This window comes from Rhinolophus hipposideros, assembly GCF_964194185.1.
Source record: "Rhinolophus hipposideros genome assembly, chromosome: 24".
NCBI classification, from domain to species: domain Eukaryota; kingdom Metazoa; phylum Chordata; class Mammalia; order Chiroptera; family Rhinolophidae; genus Rhinolophus; species Rhinolophus hipposideros.
In genome coordinates this window covers 24,438,652-24,458,994 of record NC_138070.1, presented here as the reverse complement: position 1 = coordinate 24,458,994, position 20,343 = coordinate 24,438,652, and the positions used below count along the sequence as shown (strand labels likewise).

Sequence of the window (20,343 nt, the reverse complement as noted above, 5' to 3'; positions counted from 1 at the left end):
ACCCAGCTTGAGTATTAACTCATCCACAAAGCCTTTCTTGACCTCCTTAAACTGTCCTAATTATAGCCCCTCACTTTTCATGCAGCATTATAATTATTATTTTCATTGCCTTTTCTTCATTTTTCTGGCATCCCTTGATGCTTATCCTATTTACCATCAGCAGCAGCTGCATCATTATCATCATAATCATAATCACCACCATCATCATGGTAGTAATTGGTATTATTTATTGTGATTTTATTAAATTCCATATACAATGTTAAGTACTTTACATACATTTCTCCACTTAATTCTATCAGCAACCTAGAAGACAGATATTATCCTATTTTATATCGTGTGCCAACTATACTTTAATAAAATTTTTTTTAAAGGACTAAGGATATAACGTACAACATAACTATCGTCAGTTCTGATGTATGGTATATATAAAAGTTGTTAAGAGAATAGATCCTAATCACAAGGAAATCTCACCACAAGGAAAAAAATTTTCTTTTATTTTTTCTGTGTCTATATGAGATGATGAATGTTAACTAAACTCATTGTGGTAATCATTTCACAATATATATAAGTCAAATCATTATGCTGTACATCTTATACAGTGCTATACGTCAATATCTCAATAAAACTGGGGCGGAGCAGAAAAAAGGATACTGAGTCTCAGTGGTGAAGAAGTGTGCTCAAGGTTACAGAACGAATAAGTGGCAAATTCAATTCTAAGTTTATTTGATTCTAAACATATGCTATGCACCACTACCCTGCCACATTTTCAAGTTTTACATTCTCAGCATATAGTAAAGAAAAAACTTCCTTTATTTCATGCCTGGCATAGGGTAGGCTCTGAAGAAATGTTTGTTTTATAGTTGAAAAGTACCAAACAAGAAAATACATGAAAGCTCTTATATAAAACTCTACATGAATATTCTTATTTTCTTCCACCCTGACTCAGTTTATGTTGATTTTTCTACTTCACCATTCTTATTTACTTCCCCAGTAAACACACATTTAATCCATCTGGCCCAACTGAAATGTAATAATTTCTCTACCTCTCCAAACTGAATCAGTAATCCCTGTTCTGTGCTCTCAGCGACTTTATACCTACTTCTTCTATTATACTAATTATGTTACTTATTTGTATACAATTGTTCCCCATCCACCTTAGACTATGAGTTAGTTCTTTTAAAAAAAGTATTTTATTTATCTTCATATTGCCTGTGCCTAGGACATGAAAGACGCCAAATTAACATTTGCTGAGTAAGTGCAGTATCACTCTCGGACCTGGATAAGAGGGGATGTCCTTGCCTTGGAACTCACATTTTCCCCCCTCAGCTTTACTAAGACATAACTGTCAAATAACATTATATAACTTTAAGGCGTACAATGTGATGATTTGATAATGCACGTATATGTATATTGTGAAATGATTACCACAGTAAGGTTAGTGAATACATCTATCACCTCACATAGTTACCTTCTGTATGTGTGTGTGTGTGATAACATTTTAAGATCCACTTTCTTAGCAAATTCCAAGTATACAATACAGTATGTTAACTATAATCATCATGCTGTACATTATTAGATCCTCAGAAATTATTCATCTAACAAATGAAAGTTTATACCCTTTGACCAACATCTCTTTTCCCCCATCTCACCCCCCAGGAATTGGCTACCACCAATCTATTCTCTGTTTCTATGAGTTGGCTTCTTTAGATTTCATATATGTGTGAGGTCATAAAGTATTCGTCTTTCTCTGACTTATTTCACTTAACATAATGCCCTCAAGGTTCATTCATATTGTCACAAACAGAAGAATTTCCTTTTATTCATGGCTGATATCATTAGGTTGGTGCAAAAGTAATTGCAGGTTTTGCAATTATTTTTAACCTTTTTAGCCACAATTACTTTTGCACCAACCTAATATATATGTACCACATTTTCTTTATCCATTCACCTGCCTGCAGACACGTAGGTGGTTTCCATGTCTTGGCTATTGCAAATGATGCTGCAATGAACATGGGGGTGCAGCTATGTCTTTGAGATAGTGTTTCATTTCCTTTGGATATATACTCAGAAGAGGAGTTACTGGATCATATGGTAATTCTACTTGCAATTTTTTGAGGAATCTCCATACTGTTCATTTATTCTGTTCTTTAGATTCCACATGTAAGCGAGATCACATGGTATTTGTCTTTCTCTGTCTGACTTATTTCACTTAGCATAATGTTCTCTAGGTCCATCCAAATTGTTGTAAATGGTAAGATTTCATTTCCATAGTGGCTGTACCAATTTATGTTCCCACCAACAGAGCACAAAGGTTCCCTTTTCTCTACATTCTTGCCAATATATATTTCTTGTCTTCGCGATGATAGCCATTCAAACAGGTATGAGGTGATATCTCATTATGATTTTCATTTGCATTTCCCTGATAATTAGTGATATTGAGCACCTTTTTATGTACCTGTTGGCCATCTGCATATCTTCTTTGGAAAATGTCTATTCAGGTCCTTTGCCCATTTTTTTAAATTAGTTTCAAGTGTACAAAACAATGTAATAGTTGGAAATTTACCCCCTCACAAAATGACAACCCTCCTGCCCCAATCTACCACCCCTCCGACATCACACATAGTCACCACAGTTCCACTGACACCTTTCCCTGCGCTGCACTCCACATCCCATGCATATACATACATACATACATACATATATATATTAAACCACAGTGGACAGCCATCACTATTCAGCTTCAGCTTCAGGTGCACACTACAGCAGTCAGGCACCTACACTGCCCATGAAGTGGTTTCCCCAATAAGACAAGTGTCCATCAGATACCGTACAAAATCTTTATAACATTACTGATTATACTCCCCAAACTGTCCTTTGTATCCCCATGGCAACTCTGTGGTTACCAATTGTGCCTTCTAATCCCCTCACCCTTTCTCCCATCCCCACCCACTTCCCATCTAGCAACTCTGTTTTTTTCTCTATATCTCTGAGACTGTTTGATTAGTTTGTTCATTTATTCTGTTCTTTAGATTCCACATGTAAGGCGAGATTACATGGTATTTGTCTTTCTCTGTCTGACTTATTTCACTTAGCATAATGTTCTCTAGGTCCATCCATATTGTTGTAAATGGTAAGATTTCATTCTTCTTTATAGCCAAGTAATACTCCATTGTATAAATGTACCACAGTTCCTTAACCCAGTCATCTACCAATGGGCATTTTGGTTGTTTCCATGTCTTGGCTATCGTTAATAGTGCTGCAATAAACACTGGGGTGCATAAATTTTTTCAAATTAGTGTTTTGGATTTCTCTGGATAGGTACCTAGCAGTGAAATTGCTGGGTCATAAGATAGTCCCATTTCCAGTTTTTTGAGATACCTCCATAGGGGCTGTACCAATATGCAATCTCACTAACTGTGCATGAGGGTTCCCTTTTCTCCACATCCTCACCAGCACTTGTTGTTTGTTGATTTATTGATGATAGACATTCTGACCGGAGTGAGGTGGTATCTCATTGTGGTTTTTTCTTGCATTTCTCTAATGATTAGTGAGATTGAGCATTTTTTCATATGTCTGTTTGCCATCTGTATGTCCTCTTTAGAAAAATGCCCCCTCATGTCCTCTGCCCATTTTTTAATTGGGTTGTTTTTTTGGTGTTGAGTTGAATGAGTTGTTTATAAATTTTGGACATTAACCCCTTACCAGATGTATCACTGACAAATATCTTCTCCCATTCAGTGGCATGCCTTTTTGTTTTATTGATGGTTTCCTTTGCTATGAAAAAAACTTTTTAGTTTCATGTAATCCCATATGTTTATTTTTTCTCTTACTTCCCTTGCCTGAAGGGATATATCAGTGAAAATATTACGAAAGGTAATGTCTGCAAATTTTCTTCCTGTATTTTCTTCTAGGAGTTTTATGGTTTCAGATCTTACATTTAAGTCTTTAATCCATTTTGAATTTATTCTTGTATATGGTGTAAGCAGGTGGTCCAGCTTCATTTTTTTGCATGTGTCTGTCCAGGTTTCCCAGAACCATATATTGATAGACTGTCTTTACCCGAATGTAAATTCTTGCTTCCATTAGATTAAATGAGCATATAAGCATGGATTTATTTCTGGGCTCTCTATTCTGTTCCATTGATCTATGTGTCTGTTTTGATGTCAATACCATGCTGTTTTAATTACTATAGCCTTGTATGATTTGATATCAGGTATCATGATACCTCCCACTTTGTTCTTATTTCTCAAGATTGCCATGGCTATTCAAGGTCTTTTATGGTTCCATATAAATTTTAGGATTGTATGTTCTATTTCTGTGAAAAATGTCCTTGGTAGTTTGTATATTGCCTTGGGCAGTATGAACATTTTAACTATATTAATTCTTCCAATCCATGAGCATGGTTTGTTTTTCCATTTATTTGTATCTTTTTTAATTCCTCTCTTCAGTGTCTAATAATTTTCTGAGTACAGGTGTTTTACTTCTTTGGTTAAATTTATTCCTAAGTATTTTATAGTTTTTGAAGCAATTGTAAAGGGGACTGTTTTCTTAATTTCTTCTTATAGTTTATTATCGGTATATACAAATGCAACTGATTTCTGAATATTAATTTTGTATCCTGCTACTTCACTAAATTCATTTATCAGTTTTAATCGTGTTTTGGTGGAGTCTTTGGGTTTCTCTCTATGAAGCATCATGTCATCTCCTTTGCCCATTTTTAAATTGGATTGTTTGGTCTCTTTTCTATTGAGTTGTACGAGTTCCTTATATATTTTAGATATGAACCCCTTATCAGATATATGTTTTGCAAATATTTTCTCTCATTCTACAGGCTGCATGTTTATTTCATTAAAATAAAATCCTTTGTTGTGCAGAAGCTTTTAAGTTTGATGTAATCCAACTTGATTATTTTTGCTCTTGTGTTTATAGCATAATATCCAAAATATCATTGCCAAGACGAATGTCAAGGAGCTTACCCTTATGTTTCCTTCTAGGAATATTACAGTTTCAGGTCTTACATTCAAGTCTTTAATCCATTTTGAGTTGATTTTTGACGGTGTAAGGAAGGGGTCCATTTTCATTCTTTTGCATGTGGATATCCACTTTTCCCAATACCACTTACTAAACAGACTATCCTTTCCCCGTTGTATGCTCTTAGATCTTTGTCACAAATTAATGGATTTATTTCTAGGCTCTTTATTCTGTTCCACTGATATCTGTATCTGTTTTAATGTCAATACCATACTGTTTTGATCACTATAGCTTTGTAATGTAGTTTGAAATCAGGAAGTGTGATGCCTCCAGCTTTGTTCTCCTTTCTCAAGATTGCTTTGGCTATTTAGAGTCACCTGTGGTTCCATACATATTTTAGGATTGCTTGTTCTATTTCTGCTGTTGGACTTTTGATAGGGACTGCACTGAATCTGCACTGAATCTGCACTGAATCTGCAGATCACTTCAGATAGTATGGGCATTAAAAATATGAATTCTTACAATCCATGAGCATGGACTATCTTTAACTTATTTGTGTCTTCTTCAACTTCTTTCATCAGTGTTTCAGAGTTCTCAGTGTATGGATCTTTCACCTCCTTGGTCAAAATTATTTTTTTTTAATTTATTGGGTCCTTGGTCAAATTTATTCCTAAATATTTTATTCTTTTTGATGCTACTGTAAATAGGATTGCTTTCTTAATTTCTCTTTCCAATAGTTCATTGTTAGTGTATAGAAATACAACCAATTTTTGTAAATTGATTTTATATCTTGCAACTTTACTGAATTCATTAATTAGTTCTAATAGATTTTTGGTGAAATGTTTAGGCTTTTCTACATATAATATCATGTCATCTTCAAATAGTGACAGTTTTAATTGTTCCTTTCCAATTGAGATGCATTTTCTTTCTTTTTCTTGTCCAACTGCTCTGGCTAGGGCTTCCAGTACTATATTAAAAACGCAAGAGTAAGCAATCTTGTCTTGTTCCTGATCTTAAAGGACAAGCTTTCAGCTCTTCACCATTGAGTATGATATTAGCACTGTCAAATACGACCTTTGTATGTTGACGTACATTCCCTCCATAGCCAGTTTGTTGAGAGTTTTTAATCATGAATGGATAAATTTTGTCAAATGCTTTTTCAGTATCTATTGATACAATCACATAATTTTTATCTTTCATTTTGGCAATGTAGTGTGTCATAATGGTTGTCTTGTGGATGTTGAACCATCCTCGCATACCTGGAATAAATCCCACTTGATCATGGTGTACGATCCTTTTCATGTGTTGTTGAATTCAGGTGGCTAATACTTTGTTGAGACTTTTTATACCCATGTTCATCAGGGATATTGGCCTGTAAATTTCTTTTCCTATAATATCCTTGTTGGTATCAGGGTAATATTGGCCTCATAATGAGTTGGAAAGTTTTACTTCTTCTATTTTCTGGAAGAGTTTGAGAAGAACTAGCATTAATTCTTCTTTAAATGCTTGGTAGAATTCACCAGCAAAGCCATCTGGTCCTGGACTTTTGTTTGCTGGGAGGTTTCTGATTACTGATTCAGTCTCCTTCCTGGAATTGGTCTGTTCAGTTTTTCTATTTCTTCATGATTCAGTCTTGATAGGTTGCATATTTCTAGGAATTCATCATTTCTGTTAGGTGTCCAATTTGTTGGCATATAATTGTTTATAGTAGTTTCTTATGATCCTTTGTGTTTCTGTGGTATCAGTTGTAACGTCTCTTCTTTCATTTACAATTTCATTTATTTGAGTTCTCCTTTTCTATCTTGGTTAATCTAGCTAAGGATTTTAAAATTTGCTTCTTTTCAAAAAAGCAATTCTTAGTTTCACTGAACTTTTCTATTTTTTCCTATTCTCTATTTCATTTATTTCTGCTCTAATCGTTCTTTCCTTCTGCTAACTTTGGACTCAGTTTGCTTGTCTTTTATTATCTTTGTGTTGTAAGCTTAGGTTGTTTATTTGAGATCTTTTTTTTCATAATAAAGGCATTTACAGCTATAAACTTTCCTTTTAGAACAGTTGTTGCTGCATCCAATAAGTTTTGGTATGTAATATTTTCATTTTGTTTGTATTGATATTTTTAAATTTCTCTTTTGGTTTATTCTTGGATCCATTGGCTGTTCAGGAGTGTACAGCTTAGTTTCCATGTATTTGTGAATTTTCCAATTTCCTGTTATTAATTTCTAGTTTCATATCATTGTGGGTGGAAATGATACTTGATATAATTTCAATCTTCTTGAATTTTTAAGACTTGTTTTATGGCCCAACATATGATCCATCCTGAAGAATGTTCTGTGTGTTCCTGAGAAGAATGTGTGTTCTGCTGCTGTTGGACAGAATGTTCTGGATGTGCATGTTAGGTACATTTGATCTATAGTTGTTCAAGTCAGCAGTTTCCTCATTGATTTTCCACTGTTGAGAGTCAGGTATTAAAGTCACCGACTATTATTGTATTGCTGTTTATTTCTCTTTTCAGTACTGTTAGTATTTGCTTTATATATTTACATGCTCCAATGTTGAGTACATAAATATTTACAATTGTTAAATTGTCTTGACGAATTGATACCTTTATCATTATGTAATGATCTTTTTTGTCTATTGTGACCCTTTTTAATTTAAAGTCTGTTTTGATCAAAGGATAGACATCCTTGTTCTTCTTTGGTGACCATTTGCATGGAATATCATTTTCCATCCCTTCACTTTCAACCTATGCATATCCTTAAAGCTAATGTGAGTCTCTTATAGGCATCATTTCCCTTTTGAGACAGTGTGGTATTGACAAAAGAATAGATAAATAAATAGGTCAATAGAACAGAAAAGAGAGCCTAGAAATGCACACACATAAGCATAATTAACTGATCTTTGACAAAGATCAATACAATGGAGCAAAGATAGTCTTTTCAACAAATGGTGCAGGAACAACTGAATACCCATGTGCAAAAATATAAATTTAGACACAGATATTACTCTCCTCACAAAATTAACTAAAAATGGATCAAGGAACTAAATGTAAAACACAAAACTACAAAACTCCTAGAAGGTAACATAAGAAAAAATCTAGGTGACTTTGGGTATGGCAATAACTTTTCAGATACAACACCAAAGGCATCATCCACTAAAGAATTATAAGCTGGACTTCATTAAACTTAAAAACTTCTGTTCTCTGATAGATAATGTCAAGAGAACAAGAATTTAAGCCACAAACTGGGAGAAAATATTTACAAAAGATGCATCTGATAAAGGACTATTATCCAATATATACAAAGAACTTTTAAAACTCAAAAATAAGGAAACAAATAACCCAATTAAAAGATGGGCTAAAAAACCAAACAGATATTTTACCAAAGAAGATATATAGATGGCAAATAAGTACAGTTTACCCTTGAAAAACATGGGTAAACTGAGCAGGTCACTTATACATGGATACTTTTCAATAATTATACAGTTGGCTATTTGTATCCCCGGGTTTTACATGTGTGGATTCAACCACCGCAGATAGAAAACAGTATTTTTAATCCATAGATGCCAAGGGCCAACTGTATGCATTGTTCTATGTCATTTGATATCATGGACTTGAGCATCCACAGATTTTAGTATCCATGGTGGGGGGGTGGTCCTAGAACCAATCCCTGATGGATACCAAGAGATGACTGTAGTTAAAATTTTGGGAACAACTAAACTACTGACTGTGTCTATGAGTTTTCGTTTCTTTATTTGTTTGTCTTGTTCCTTTGTTGTTTTCAGTTTTATATCCCACATATCAGTGAAATCATAGGCGCTCAACTTTTTGTCTGACTTATTACGCTTAGCATAATAATCTCAAGATCCATCCATGTTGTCACAAATGTACTACAGAATTGTACACCTGAAACTTATGTAACTTTACTAACCATTGTCACCCCAGTAAACTATAATTAAAAAGACAAAATTGGGGGGCAGTCAAAAGTTATACACAGGTTTTCGACTGCAGGCAGTCGGTGTCCCTAACCCCAACATTGTTCAAGCGTCAACTGTATGTGAAAAGATGTACTACATCATATGTCATTAGGGAATTGCAGATTAAAAACAACAATGAGATACTACATACACGTATTAGCATGGCCAAAATCCGAAACACTGACAACACCAAATGCTGACAAGGATGTGGAACAACAAGAGCTCTCATTTACTGCTGGTGGAATGCAAAATGGTACAGCCACTTTGGAAGACAGTTTGGCAGTTTCTAACAAGAGGAAAAAAACTCTTACAATCCAGCAAACACACTCCTTGGTATTTACCCAAAGGAGTTAAAAATTTATGCCCACATAAAACCTGCATACCAATATTTATAACAACTTTACTCATAAATGCCAAAAATTGGAAGAAACCAAGATGTACTTCAGTAGGTGAATGGATAAATAAACTGTGGCTCATTCAGACAACAGAATATTATTCAGTACTAAAAAGAAATGAGCTATCAAGTCATGAAAAGGCATTGGAGGAACCCTAAATGCAAATTACTAAGTGAAAGAAGCCAACTGAAAAGGTTGCGTACTGTATGATTTGAACTCTATGACATTCTGGAAATGGCAAACAATGGATACAGTAAAAAAGTCAGTGTTGCCAGAGGTTGGGGGAGGGAGAGATGAATAGGTGTACCACAGGATTTTTAGGGTACTGAAACTATTTTGTATGATACTATAATGATGGATACGTATCATTATACATTAGTCAAAACCTGTAACAATCTACAACTTCAAGAATGAATCCAAATGTAAAATACAGATTATGATGGGTCCACGTAGGTTTATCAGTTGTAACAAATGTACCACTGTGGTACAGGATGTTAATAGCGGGAGAGGCAGTCCACTGCAGAGGCAGGGGGTAAATGGGAACTCTCTGTACTTTATGCTTAACTTTGCTATGAACCTATAATTGTTCCAAAATAAATAGTCTATTAAAAAAACATAGCTCTCTTAACCATCTTTTAATACTTCTTCCAAGATCAAAAATATTTGTTTCCACTATGGATCAGAAGGCAAAATCACTGTCTGATTTTTTCTAGAACTTAAGCTTCCAAAATCCCCTTAACTGGTATCACAGGACGGATCAAAGAACTCACTTTTCAATTTTCTTCCTGTGTTCTTTTTGCCTTTGTTGTTCTTTTACTTGTTCTCTTTCAATATCCATGAAAAGTCGTCTGTATCTCAAGTACTGCTTTTGACGCTAAAGGAAAAAAGTTAAAATTGTTAAGATTCTGCACTCAGAGGACTTTCCAAGGAAGGAAAATATCCTTGTGTCTTAGACAAGAAAGCCTTATGATACATAAGTCACATGAAACAAAGTCCTTAATTTCCTTCTATTTGTGGTGACTCAAGATAATATCACATACAGCAAGAGCTTTCTATTTTCAAGCACACAGATAGCTATTAGATGTTACAGACAAATCAGAGAATAATAATTTAGTTTGTCCTTAGTACAGTCCCTGGTCAACAGCACTAGAGAAAATGATTATATGTGATATGTATGATTATATGTGATATAAGACATATACCATATTCACTCTGTATTCCCAAGTAGTAAGTAGCATAGAATCAGGGCCACAGAAAGAATGTGAGAGGTATTGTATCACAGAACAATAGTCACTTTAACTTTTCAAAATTAAAACCACAAGAGCATACTCTAAGCCTAGCCTAACATGGTGGGGAGGAGAGAAGGACTGAGGAATACCAGAGCATTATACTTTTAAAGGGAACAAGTATAATAAAAGCAAGTGCTACTGCCGTGTGTGTATTATGTTCATACATCTGTATTTATACATTCTCCCATAAGGACACAAGCTACTCAAGATACTCATATACATAGATATGTTTTTGCCCTTTAAGTAGCTGTGTCCTTTTAGCAAAAACTGTTAAAAGTCTAATAGCAGTTCTCAATATTGACAATACAGTACAATCATCAGTGGTATTTTTTGAAAAACACAAATGCCCAAAACTACCTTTTCAGTTACCAATTCAGTATATCTGGTTTCAGTATATCCAGGCATTTGTATTTTGAAAAAAGCTCCACATCTGATTCTGGTGCACGGCTGGTGTTAAAAACTGTTTGTTTAAACTAACTTTAGATTGAAAAGAAAAAAAAGGAAGCCATAAATTAAAGCTCTTCCTTCAAAGACGTTATTGTGGCAAATATCACTAACTAGAGAAATTCACTAGGATCATATCTCTGACTTTACATAAAAGTACCCTAAATCCTAGGAACTTAGAAGAGAAGTTCGACATATTATAATGATTCAAGTAATTTGCTTTTATCTATGGAATTTGTAGTATTAGCTACTAAGGTGTTAGGACACAGAAATTATTTCCAATTTCACATATACTACTATGGTAGAAACACTGATGTCCAAAAGCGATTATCATTCCATACCTCTTTCTTGTCTTCTTCTTGATCTACTCCAGACTGAAGTGCCAGTGGAGTTAGGAATTCAGTGTTCAATCCTGATTGATATTCATCACAAACCTGTTAGAAAGTCCAGTCACACAAAGTGACAAAACTGCCAAAAGCTAGCCCTGTACATGCTTTTGATATTTTCATCTATTGATTCTCTCCTCCTGCAACTTGGAGCTAGCTCAACTGGATAAAAAAAACTACATATATATGTTAAAAAGAATGAAAGGAAGCAGTTTCAGAAGGAATTAACCGGAAAAAAGGGGAAAAAAACAATAAACCAAAGAAAAAAATTCAGATCAAAACATGGATGAAGTGATAACAAGTCAAAATGTTCAGAATGAAAGTTCTTCTAAAGTGCTTACTTGAAATCATTCTATCATGAGTGTGCCTGGGATTCAATCCAAGATATAAAGCCAGTTCTCTTAATATCTCAAATCTATAAGCATTTTCAGTTTACACCTCTCTTGATGGGTGAGAGTCCTGAGAATAAGAACCTGGGAATATTATAACAATCAACTGACATGGCAGGGAGGAAACTGGAGCTAATTCCTCCCACATTACTAGGAAAACTTTAGGACATTACTTGGTATGTCCATAATTTGGACATCTTATAGATCAGATTATGATCTGTACCATTTATAAATGAAAGCTTAAAATTACTTTTATCTTTTTAGCATAAAAGTCATTTATCTTTCAGGGAAGTTGCAGGATATAAGATCAGTAAACAAAAATCAATTATATTTCTATAGACTTGCAATAAACAATCCGAAAGTGAAATTAAGGGGAAAACCCATTTATAATACTATCAAAAACACTAAGGAATAAATTATTAACAAAGTATAAATTTTAAACTCAGAAACTTACAAAACGTTGAAAGAAATTAAAGAAGATCTAAATGAATGGAAAGATATCTCATGTTCACGGATCAGAAGACTTAATATTGTTAAGATGGCAGTATTCCCCAAACTGATCAACAGATTTAATGCAATCTCTATTAAAATTTCATTTGACTTCTTTGTAGAAGTTGACCAGGTGATTCTTAAATTCATATGAAAATGCAAGGGACCTAGAATAGCTGAGATGATCTTGAAACAGAAGAACAAGTTGGAGGATTCACTCCTCCCAATTTCAAAACTTACTACAAAACTAGAGTAATCAAGTCAGTGTGGTACCAGCATAAGGATAGACGTATAGATAACAAAATAGAATTAATAATTCAGAAACAAACCCTTCTATTTATAATCAAATGATTTTTGACAAGAGTGCCAAGAAATTCAATGAGTAAGCATAGTCTTTTCAACAAATGGTGGTAAGATAACTGGATATTCACATGAAAAAGAGTGAAGTTGGATCCCTACCTAAGTAACAGCAAAAATTGACTCTTATACAAATATTAAAGCGACTCTTATACAAATATTAAAGCGACAAATATTAACTCAAAGTAGAACACATACCTAAATGTAAAAAACATAAAATTCTTATAGAAACACATAAGAGTAAGTCTTCATGACCTTGGATGAGGAGAAGGTTTCTTAGATATGACACCAAAAACACAAGCCACAAAAGAAAAAGTAGATAAATTGGTCTTCATCAAAATTAAAAACTTTTGTGCTGCAAAGGAAACCATAAAGAAAGTGAAAAGATAACCCACAGACTGGAAAAAAAACATTTGCAAATTATGTAACTAATAAGGAACCTGTACATTGAATATATTAAGAACTCACATAACTCAATAATCAAAAGACAACCCAATTACAAATTGGGCAGAGGATCTATTAGACAGTTTTCCAAAGAAGATATGCAAATGGCCAATAAGCACATGAAAGATGCTCATCATTAACCATCAGGAAAATGTAAATCAAAACCACAGTGAAATATTACTTCACACCCACAAAGATAGCTACAATTAAAAAGACAGGTAATAACAAGTGTTGGTGAGTATGTAGACAAACTGGAACCCTCATACACTACTAGTAGGAATGAACAATAGTGCAGGCACTCTGGAAACCAGTCTGGCAGTCCCTCAAAAGAGAGCATTTGGCCCAGCAATTCTACACCTATGTATATATCCAAGAGAAATGAGAACATGTATCAACAAAAAACTTGTACACGAATAGTCATAGCAGCATTATTCATAACAGCCAAGAAGTGGAAACAATCCAAATATCCATCAACTAAGAAATGGATAAATAAAATGTGCTAAATGCATAGAATGGAATATTATCCAATGCATAGGAATGAAGTTCTGCTACATGCCACAAGGTCAATGAACTTTGAAAACATGACGCTCAATGAAATAAGATAGTCACAAAAGCCAGATGTAGTGCATAATCCCATTTATATGAAATGCCCAAAAAAGGCAAATCTATAGTGACAGAAAGTAGATTAGTAGTTGCCAGAGGCTGGGAAAAGGGGGTTGCTAATGGGTACAGGACTTTTTGGGATGATGAAAATGTTCTGAAATTGATCGGAACAATGTTTGTACAACCCTTTGAATATACTAAAAACACTGAACTGTACATTTTAAAAGGGTTAATTGTATGGCATGTAAATTACATCCAGTCCTCATCACTTGCATATTCCTTATTTGTGAATTCACTTATTTGCTAAAATTTATTTGTAATCCCAAAATCACTACTCCTGGTGCTTTTGTGGTCATTTGTAGACAAGCAGAGTATTGTGAAAAACTTGAGTCGCCAATTGTGCACATTACCAGCTGAGGTTGAACACGATTTTGTTTTCGGCCTTCATACTATAAACAAGCATGAAGGTATATTTAATGCCAAGTTTTTTACATTTTTTGCATTTTGTTGGTGATTTTGCTCTTTAAAATGGCCCCCAGCCACAGTGCTATAGTACTATCTAGTATTCCCAAGCATAAGAAGGCTATGATGTGTCTTATAGAGAAAATACTTGTATTTAATAAGCTTCATTCAGGTACATGCCATAGTGTTATTGGCTGAGTTCAATGTTAATGAATCAACAATATATATTAAATAAGGTGTCTTTAAATAGAAATACACATAAAACAAGGATATGTATAGGTCAGTTGACCAAAATGTTGTAATCAGAGGCTCGTAGGCACCTAACCCTGTACCTCCCCTAGGAGCCATGTACTTCAGAATTTGCTAATTCAGTGTTTGAGGCAATTTTATAGACTATTAAGTATCGTAAGTAACAAGAATTGACTGCATATCTCAATAAGGCTATTATTTTTAAAGTTATGTATTTGTTTGTTACAGATAAAATCAGAAAATGATACATAATGAAAGGCTAATTGGTGGTTCTCACTGGAATTTTTGTGTTTTTTTTTTCCTTTCTGTTTGTGTTTACTTTTACTACAATAAAAATGAAATTATTTTCTGCTTTCCAAAAAGTAAGACAAAGTGGACTGCCAGCACCAGCAAAGGAGTAAGTCCACTATGGGCCTATCTCTCTCACTGACTGAAGCTAAAAATTCTGAGAAACACAGCCCATGGGGTCTGGACAGAGTGGGGGCTGGGTATTCTGAAGAGAAGCGAGCTAGAGAAGTGGCTCCCTTAATTCTGTGTATGCACTGGCACATGTCCCAGACTCACCCTTGAGCTGTATGGGCACGGCGTGGACCTAACGGGGCACAACAAGCCTTGGGGAACCAAACTAACACACAAGCCACTGTTCACAGGAGGTGAAACAACTGATAGTCTGAACTTGACCAGGTTGACTGCCTGCTAGAAAAAAAAAAAAAAAAAAAAAAGATGCAACCTTCTTCAGAGGATTTTAACAAGAACCAGAATCTTACAATATAATATTCAAAGTTAGACCCAGCAGAAAAAGTGGCAAGAAAATCCAGAAAATGTGTCCAGAGAGAGACAACTCCTCCTCTAAGACAGTAGGAATAGGAAGAATGGCAACAAAATACATGGCTAAAGCAGTTATTATGTGATGGCTTCTATTTTCTTTATGAAAGCGGAGATTATGGGGGAAGGGCAAGAACTTTACAGGGTGTTTAAGGTTTGAGTTGTCAGTGTGGGCCACAAGGGGCAGGTAAGAAAATGCTCAGCAGCACTGGGGACCCAGCTGGGATTGTGAGCACTAGTACAGACGTGGGTCAAATCTAGACGAATAAAGTGTTTTCTCCCATATAGCTTGATTATTTGGGCGTCTCCAAGGAGAAAGGGCTGATCCAGGGCTGAGGATATTCAGGGCTGGCATGGCAGAAGGACAAGAAGAGGTTGTGTCCACAAAGCTGCACCCTCTGCTGAACAGCCAGGGTTAGGGACCCTCTTTTGTGCTCAGTTAACGCCCTGTGTATCCAATAGCACGAGTTATGTTGCTTCATAACCATCTGCTTATGTGTCAGTGTCTCTTCTTTAGGAATTTGAGTGCTGTATCTTGTTCACAGCTGTGTCTTTGATAGTTAGCACCTAAATAATTGCTAACACCTAACAGGTACTCAATTAAGTGTTTGATTGATTGACTAATTCATTCAGAACGTGTTTAGCAAGAGAATACCAGGTACCAGCACTGTGCTAACAGCTGCCCACTCACTGGTAAACAAAGCTGGTGTGCCTTTCCTCATGAAGCTTACAGACCCGTGGAAAACAGGTAAATAAGTAAACAATTACAAAGTGAAGTGTTTTGTGTACTGAGAAGGAAGCAGAATGCAGGGATAAAGAGAAACAGCAGAGGGGAGGGCTATTTTTGATAAGGTGCTCAGGGCAGTCTTCTAAGGAGTTGACACTGTAGCTGTAGATGAAACCTGAAGGATGAGAAAGGATGAGAGTTGTGAAGAAAAAAGGGAAGAATGTCCAGATAGAGAAAAAACACATGCAGAAGACCTGAGGCAGGAAAGACCATGGCACAGTTCAGAATATATAAATGACCATGAAGAATAAAAATGACAGCATACCCTTAGGCCAACGTTACAGACCCAAACTAAAAATCACAATAGAGCCGCAGTTTAGTTCTGGAAACCTCAGCTCAAATCCTACTTTCTGCCTGTATGCCTCCTTTTCTTTCTGCTGCCTTAAAAGAGCCAAGAGGAAATTTCTCTTAATCTCGTTCATATATCGTAACACTGCTGGCTGCCCGAAGTCTGTTTTTAAAAATAACATAAAACCACAAGATGGAAATTATCCAGACAGTGGTAAAATTCTAATGGCAATAAACTAGACTTCAGCTAAGGAATGGAAAAATCTTAGTAGGCCAGGGTATTTTCACATTTTCTTGAAAACCTACTGATCTTGACTCAATACACCAAAACTTAGGCAATATAACGTAACCCTAATGAGTTCCAGCCCGAGCTCTGAATAGTTTATTTCTTGGTGATCTGCCTTATGCTCTACCAGCTACTGATGGAGGTCAAGTCCGGGCCATTGGGTGGACCATCCTCCTGACCCCTCCCCCCCAGAAACCACGCATTTCTTCTCCTCTCACATCATAAAAGACAATGGCCACCAGAAACACACCTTTTCTAAAGAACATACATATAGAATATAGTTTTTCCAATAAACAACAAGTGCTCCTGACAATACCATAGGTTTCAATGAGAGCCCAAGAGTAATCTTAGGTCAGGACACGTTTTACACACTATGAAATAAAACAAGAATCTGCTTTTTGCTCTGCCTTACCACTCCCAGCTCAGTAAATGCCTGTAATCCTAGGCAGTAATCCTAGAGTAATCCTGTAATCCTAGAGTCAGTGCAGACTCTAGGGTCTGCACTACCTGTCTTCTGCTGGAAGCCTCTCTCCGGTGCTTGGGTAGAGGATGCTGGTTGCCATCCAGAAGCAAATCTCGCCATTTTTCAGCTGTCCCAACAGATGGCTGCTGCCTGGAGTATAAGCTCTAAAAGATACAAAAGCACCCACCAAATTGGATGAGCAGTGAGATAATGGTCGTGAAAATACTGCAGGCTGCAGTGAGAGCCCTCAGGTCATCTAAACAGGTCAGGAGAGTCAGATATATTATGGCATAAAAGTAGACATTATACTGCTCGCCACGACTGTGGATTTTAACAGTGTCCACAAAGCAATTGTAAGTTTTTTCATCTATAAAACAAGGATAATAGATTCTATCTCCCAGGGTTATTGTGAGAATTAAACAAGACAATGGATACAAAGTTCTAGAACAATTTTGGCTATGGTAAATGCTTAAGAATGTAAGCTGTTATTCATAATAATATTAATATTATTGATAGTATTAATAAGAGATACCACTATTGTCCCCATCATCACTGTTGCTGATGGCATAGCTCTGGCGAGCCCACATCAAACTCTAACTAATTTACTTTCTGCTGCTCAGTCTTTACTACCTCCACTCTGCCTGCTCTCTGGCAGAGCCTAGATCCTGGATATTCATGGCACTCCCAAAATAACTCCTTTCTGCATCTCTCATCTGACATGTAATGTGAAGCCTGCCCAGAGTTCCTGTGCTAACAGACAACATAAACATTGGAACATCAAGTGTCCAAGCAGGAGCATCATGCCAGGGCAATAGAAAAAGCTTCAGTGAATTGGCCCGAAGTAGTGTCAATACGTCAGAATGGTGATACATCACAGAACAAGATGATATTATATCCTTGCCTGTTGTTACTGACCTTAACACTAAGCCCCTGGAGCAGTTACTATGTCACCCTGTCAATCTTAAACCAAAACCTAAGCAATTTATTCTCTGCTCCTTATTCCTCATGACAGTACACTCTGTTTATTCTCCCGGAGAGGTCAGGTCTTCAATACTGGCTGAAACATGCCAATGGCACCCTAGAAGCAATTCCTCTTTCAAACGCCTATCTCTCAAAAGATGATGGTTACATAAAAGACAAAACTAATTGTCTAAGCAGAAATGATGGGTTAGTGACAATAATGTAGACTTCAGTGACAACCCCAGAATAATAACTAGGGGAGGATAATATAACACAGGGGTGTGCGTGTATGTGTGTGTGTAATATAAAATTTCCAAACACACATCAAAGTAGGGGGAAAAATAGTATAATGAATCCCAATATACCCATCACCCAGCTTCAACGATTAGCAATGTTGTTTTTTTCATCTAGTTCTTCTCCCACTTTTTTTCCTGAAGTATTTCAAAGCAAATCTCAGATTATCCTGGCTTTTTTTCTTTTTCTTTTTTTTTTTTTTTTTTTTGCACAGGACAACTCTTTATTTAGCAACACATTTGAAAAAAGGCTACAAGATAATATTTTTTATAATGTTGCCAGCATTTTCCCAAGGTAAAGCCAGGAGACAAGCTTATGTCATTTCCACAAGTACTCCTACTTGTATGCTTTCTCACCTGGACTCTTTAGAAAGGGCACATTTTGAAATAACTGAAGAGATTATATTCTCCGCCTAACTCTAGAAGCCTTAATTCTATGTATCCTATATACAAGCTAGCTTGACAAGCTCCAGCCCAAATCTTAAGCAATTTCATCTCTGTTACTCTTTTGGAAAGCGCCAGTCTTCCCACTGTGTTCTGCACTACCTGGTCTCCAGAGGAGGCTTGGTCCTGGATTTGACGGTTACCACACTGATGATACTCCAGAGGCAATTCATCTCTCACTCTCTCTTCTCTCATAAAAGATGACGGCTGCTTGAAAAACATGTTCAACAACACAAACAGAAAATAAATTGTCTAACCAGGGTTACATGCTAATCATACTTCTCATTATTCACAGTGGCCAAGACATGGAAAACAACCGAAGTGTCCTTCAATGGATGATTGGATAAAGACATGGTACATATATGCAATGGAATATTACTCAGCCATAGAAAAGATGAAATACTGTCATTTGCGACAACATGGATGGATCCTGAGAGTATCATGCAAAGTGAAATAAGTCAGACAGAAAGTCGAGAACCATGATTTCACTTATATGTAAGATATAAAACTGAAAGCAACAAACAAAAACTCATAGATAGAGACAACAGTTTAGTGGTTACCAGAGAGTAAGGGGAGAGGGGGAGCTAGAAGAGGCTAAAGGGGATTAAATATATAGTGAATGAAGGAGATTTGACTTTAGGTGGTGAACACAATGCAATATATAGATGATGCATTATAGAACTGTACACTTGAAACCTACATAATTATATTAATCAATGTCACCCCAATAAGTTTAATTAAAAAACACAAAACTGTAGGCTTCAGTGAGAACCCCAGGTAAACAGTACCAAGTGAACACATTCTGATACATTTTGATTTGAATGAGGATGTTACGCTTTTAGCCCAACTCTGTAGACTTTAATTTTTAACCCCAAACTATGTACAGAATAGTCTCACATTTTAAGTAGTTTAGGATCTCCTACTTCTTCCTACATTATTCGTGTAAGGTCAATATGCTTGTGGTAATACCATGGGCTTCAGTTTAAGTTGTAACATCATCTTTAGTAAATTAAAATAGTCTAACTGACTCTACAATAACAATATAAAGATGATTTATCAGCCTTCTGAATGACAGAACTGATTTGACTGACACAGTTCACTAGACCAGGAACTTTTACACTTGACTCTATACTTCATTCACATTACCAGTTGTCAAGAATGTCTAAAATACATTCATTTTATTTTCTGTTTATCTCTCTCTTATTCTGCTCTACCTGGTTTCTGACGAAGGCCTGGTCCTGGAGGTTAGGAGGCAGATACTGATAACCCACCAGAGAAAAGTCATCTCTCCCTTTCTCATGTATCATATCAGAATATGGCTCCTTGAAGCGTGCTTTCTAAAAGACAAAAACAAAAAACAAAAAACAAAACACCTGTAAATTGTCCAGTAGGAGTAATGTGATAGCAATAACATTTTAGGCTTTATTAAGAACTTTCTAGTAGTTTTTAAAACTCAGAATAATTTGAAATATTATGGAATAAAACAGAAAACCATACGTTTTGTCGGTTCTGAAGCCTAGCTGAGAACAAGTTTTGCAAGCTTTCCA

General features: G+C 35.7%; 1 protein-coding gene across 5 annotated transcripts in view; it reads right to left on the bottom strand.

The window, feature by feature from the left end:
* CCDC15 (coiled-coil domain containing 15) overlaps window positions 1-20,343 on the bottom strand; it is a 65,419-nt gene that overhangs the window by 22,329 nt on the left and 22,747 nt on the right. For 2 of the 5 annotated variants that reach the window (XM_081037099.1, XM_081037098.1), the window contains exons 8-12: window positions 20,011-20,133; window positions 18,899-19,003; window positions 17,144-17,263; window positions 11,413-11,505; window positions 10,109-10,212 (exon numbers count right to left, since the gene is read on the bottom strand). In XM_081037099.1, coding sequence (XP_080893225.1) covers window positions 10,109-10,212; window positions 11,413-11,505; window positions 17,144-17,263; window positions 18,899-19,003; window positions 20,011-20,133 — 545 coding nt within the window. Of the gene's footprint in view, window positions 1-10,108; window positions 10,213-11,412; window positions 11,506-14,903; window positions 15,147-17,143; window positions 17,264-18,898; window positions 19,007-20,010; window positions 20,134-20,343 lie in introns of those variants that run through there. The other 3 variants (XM_081037097.1, XM_081037100.1, XM_081037101.1) reach the window with 2 other exon arrangements.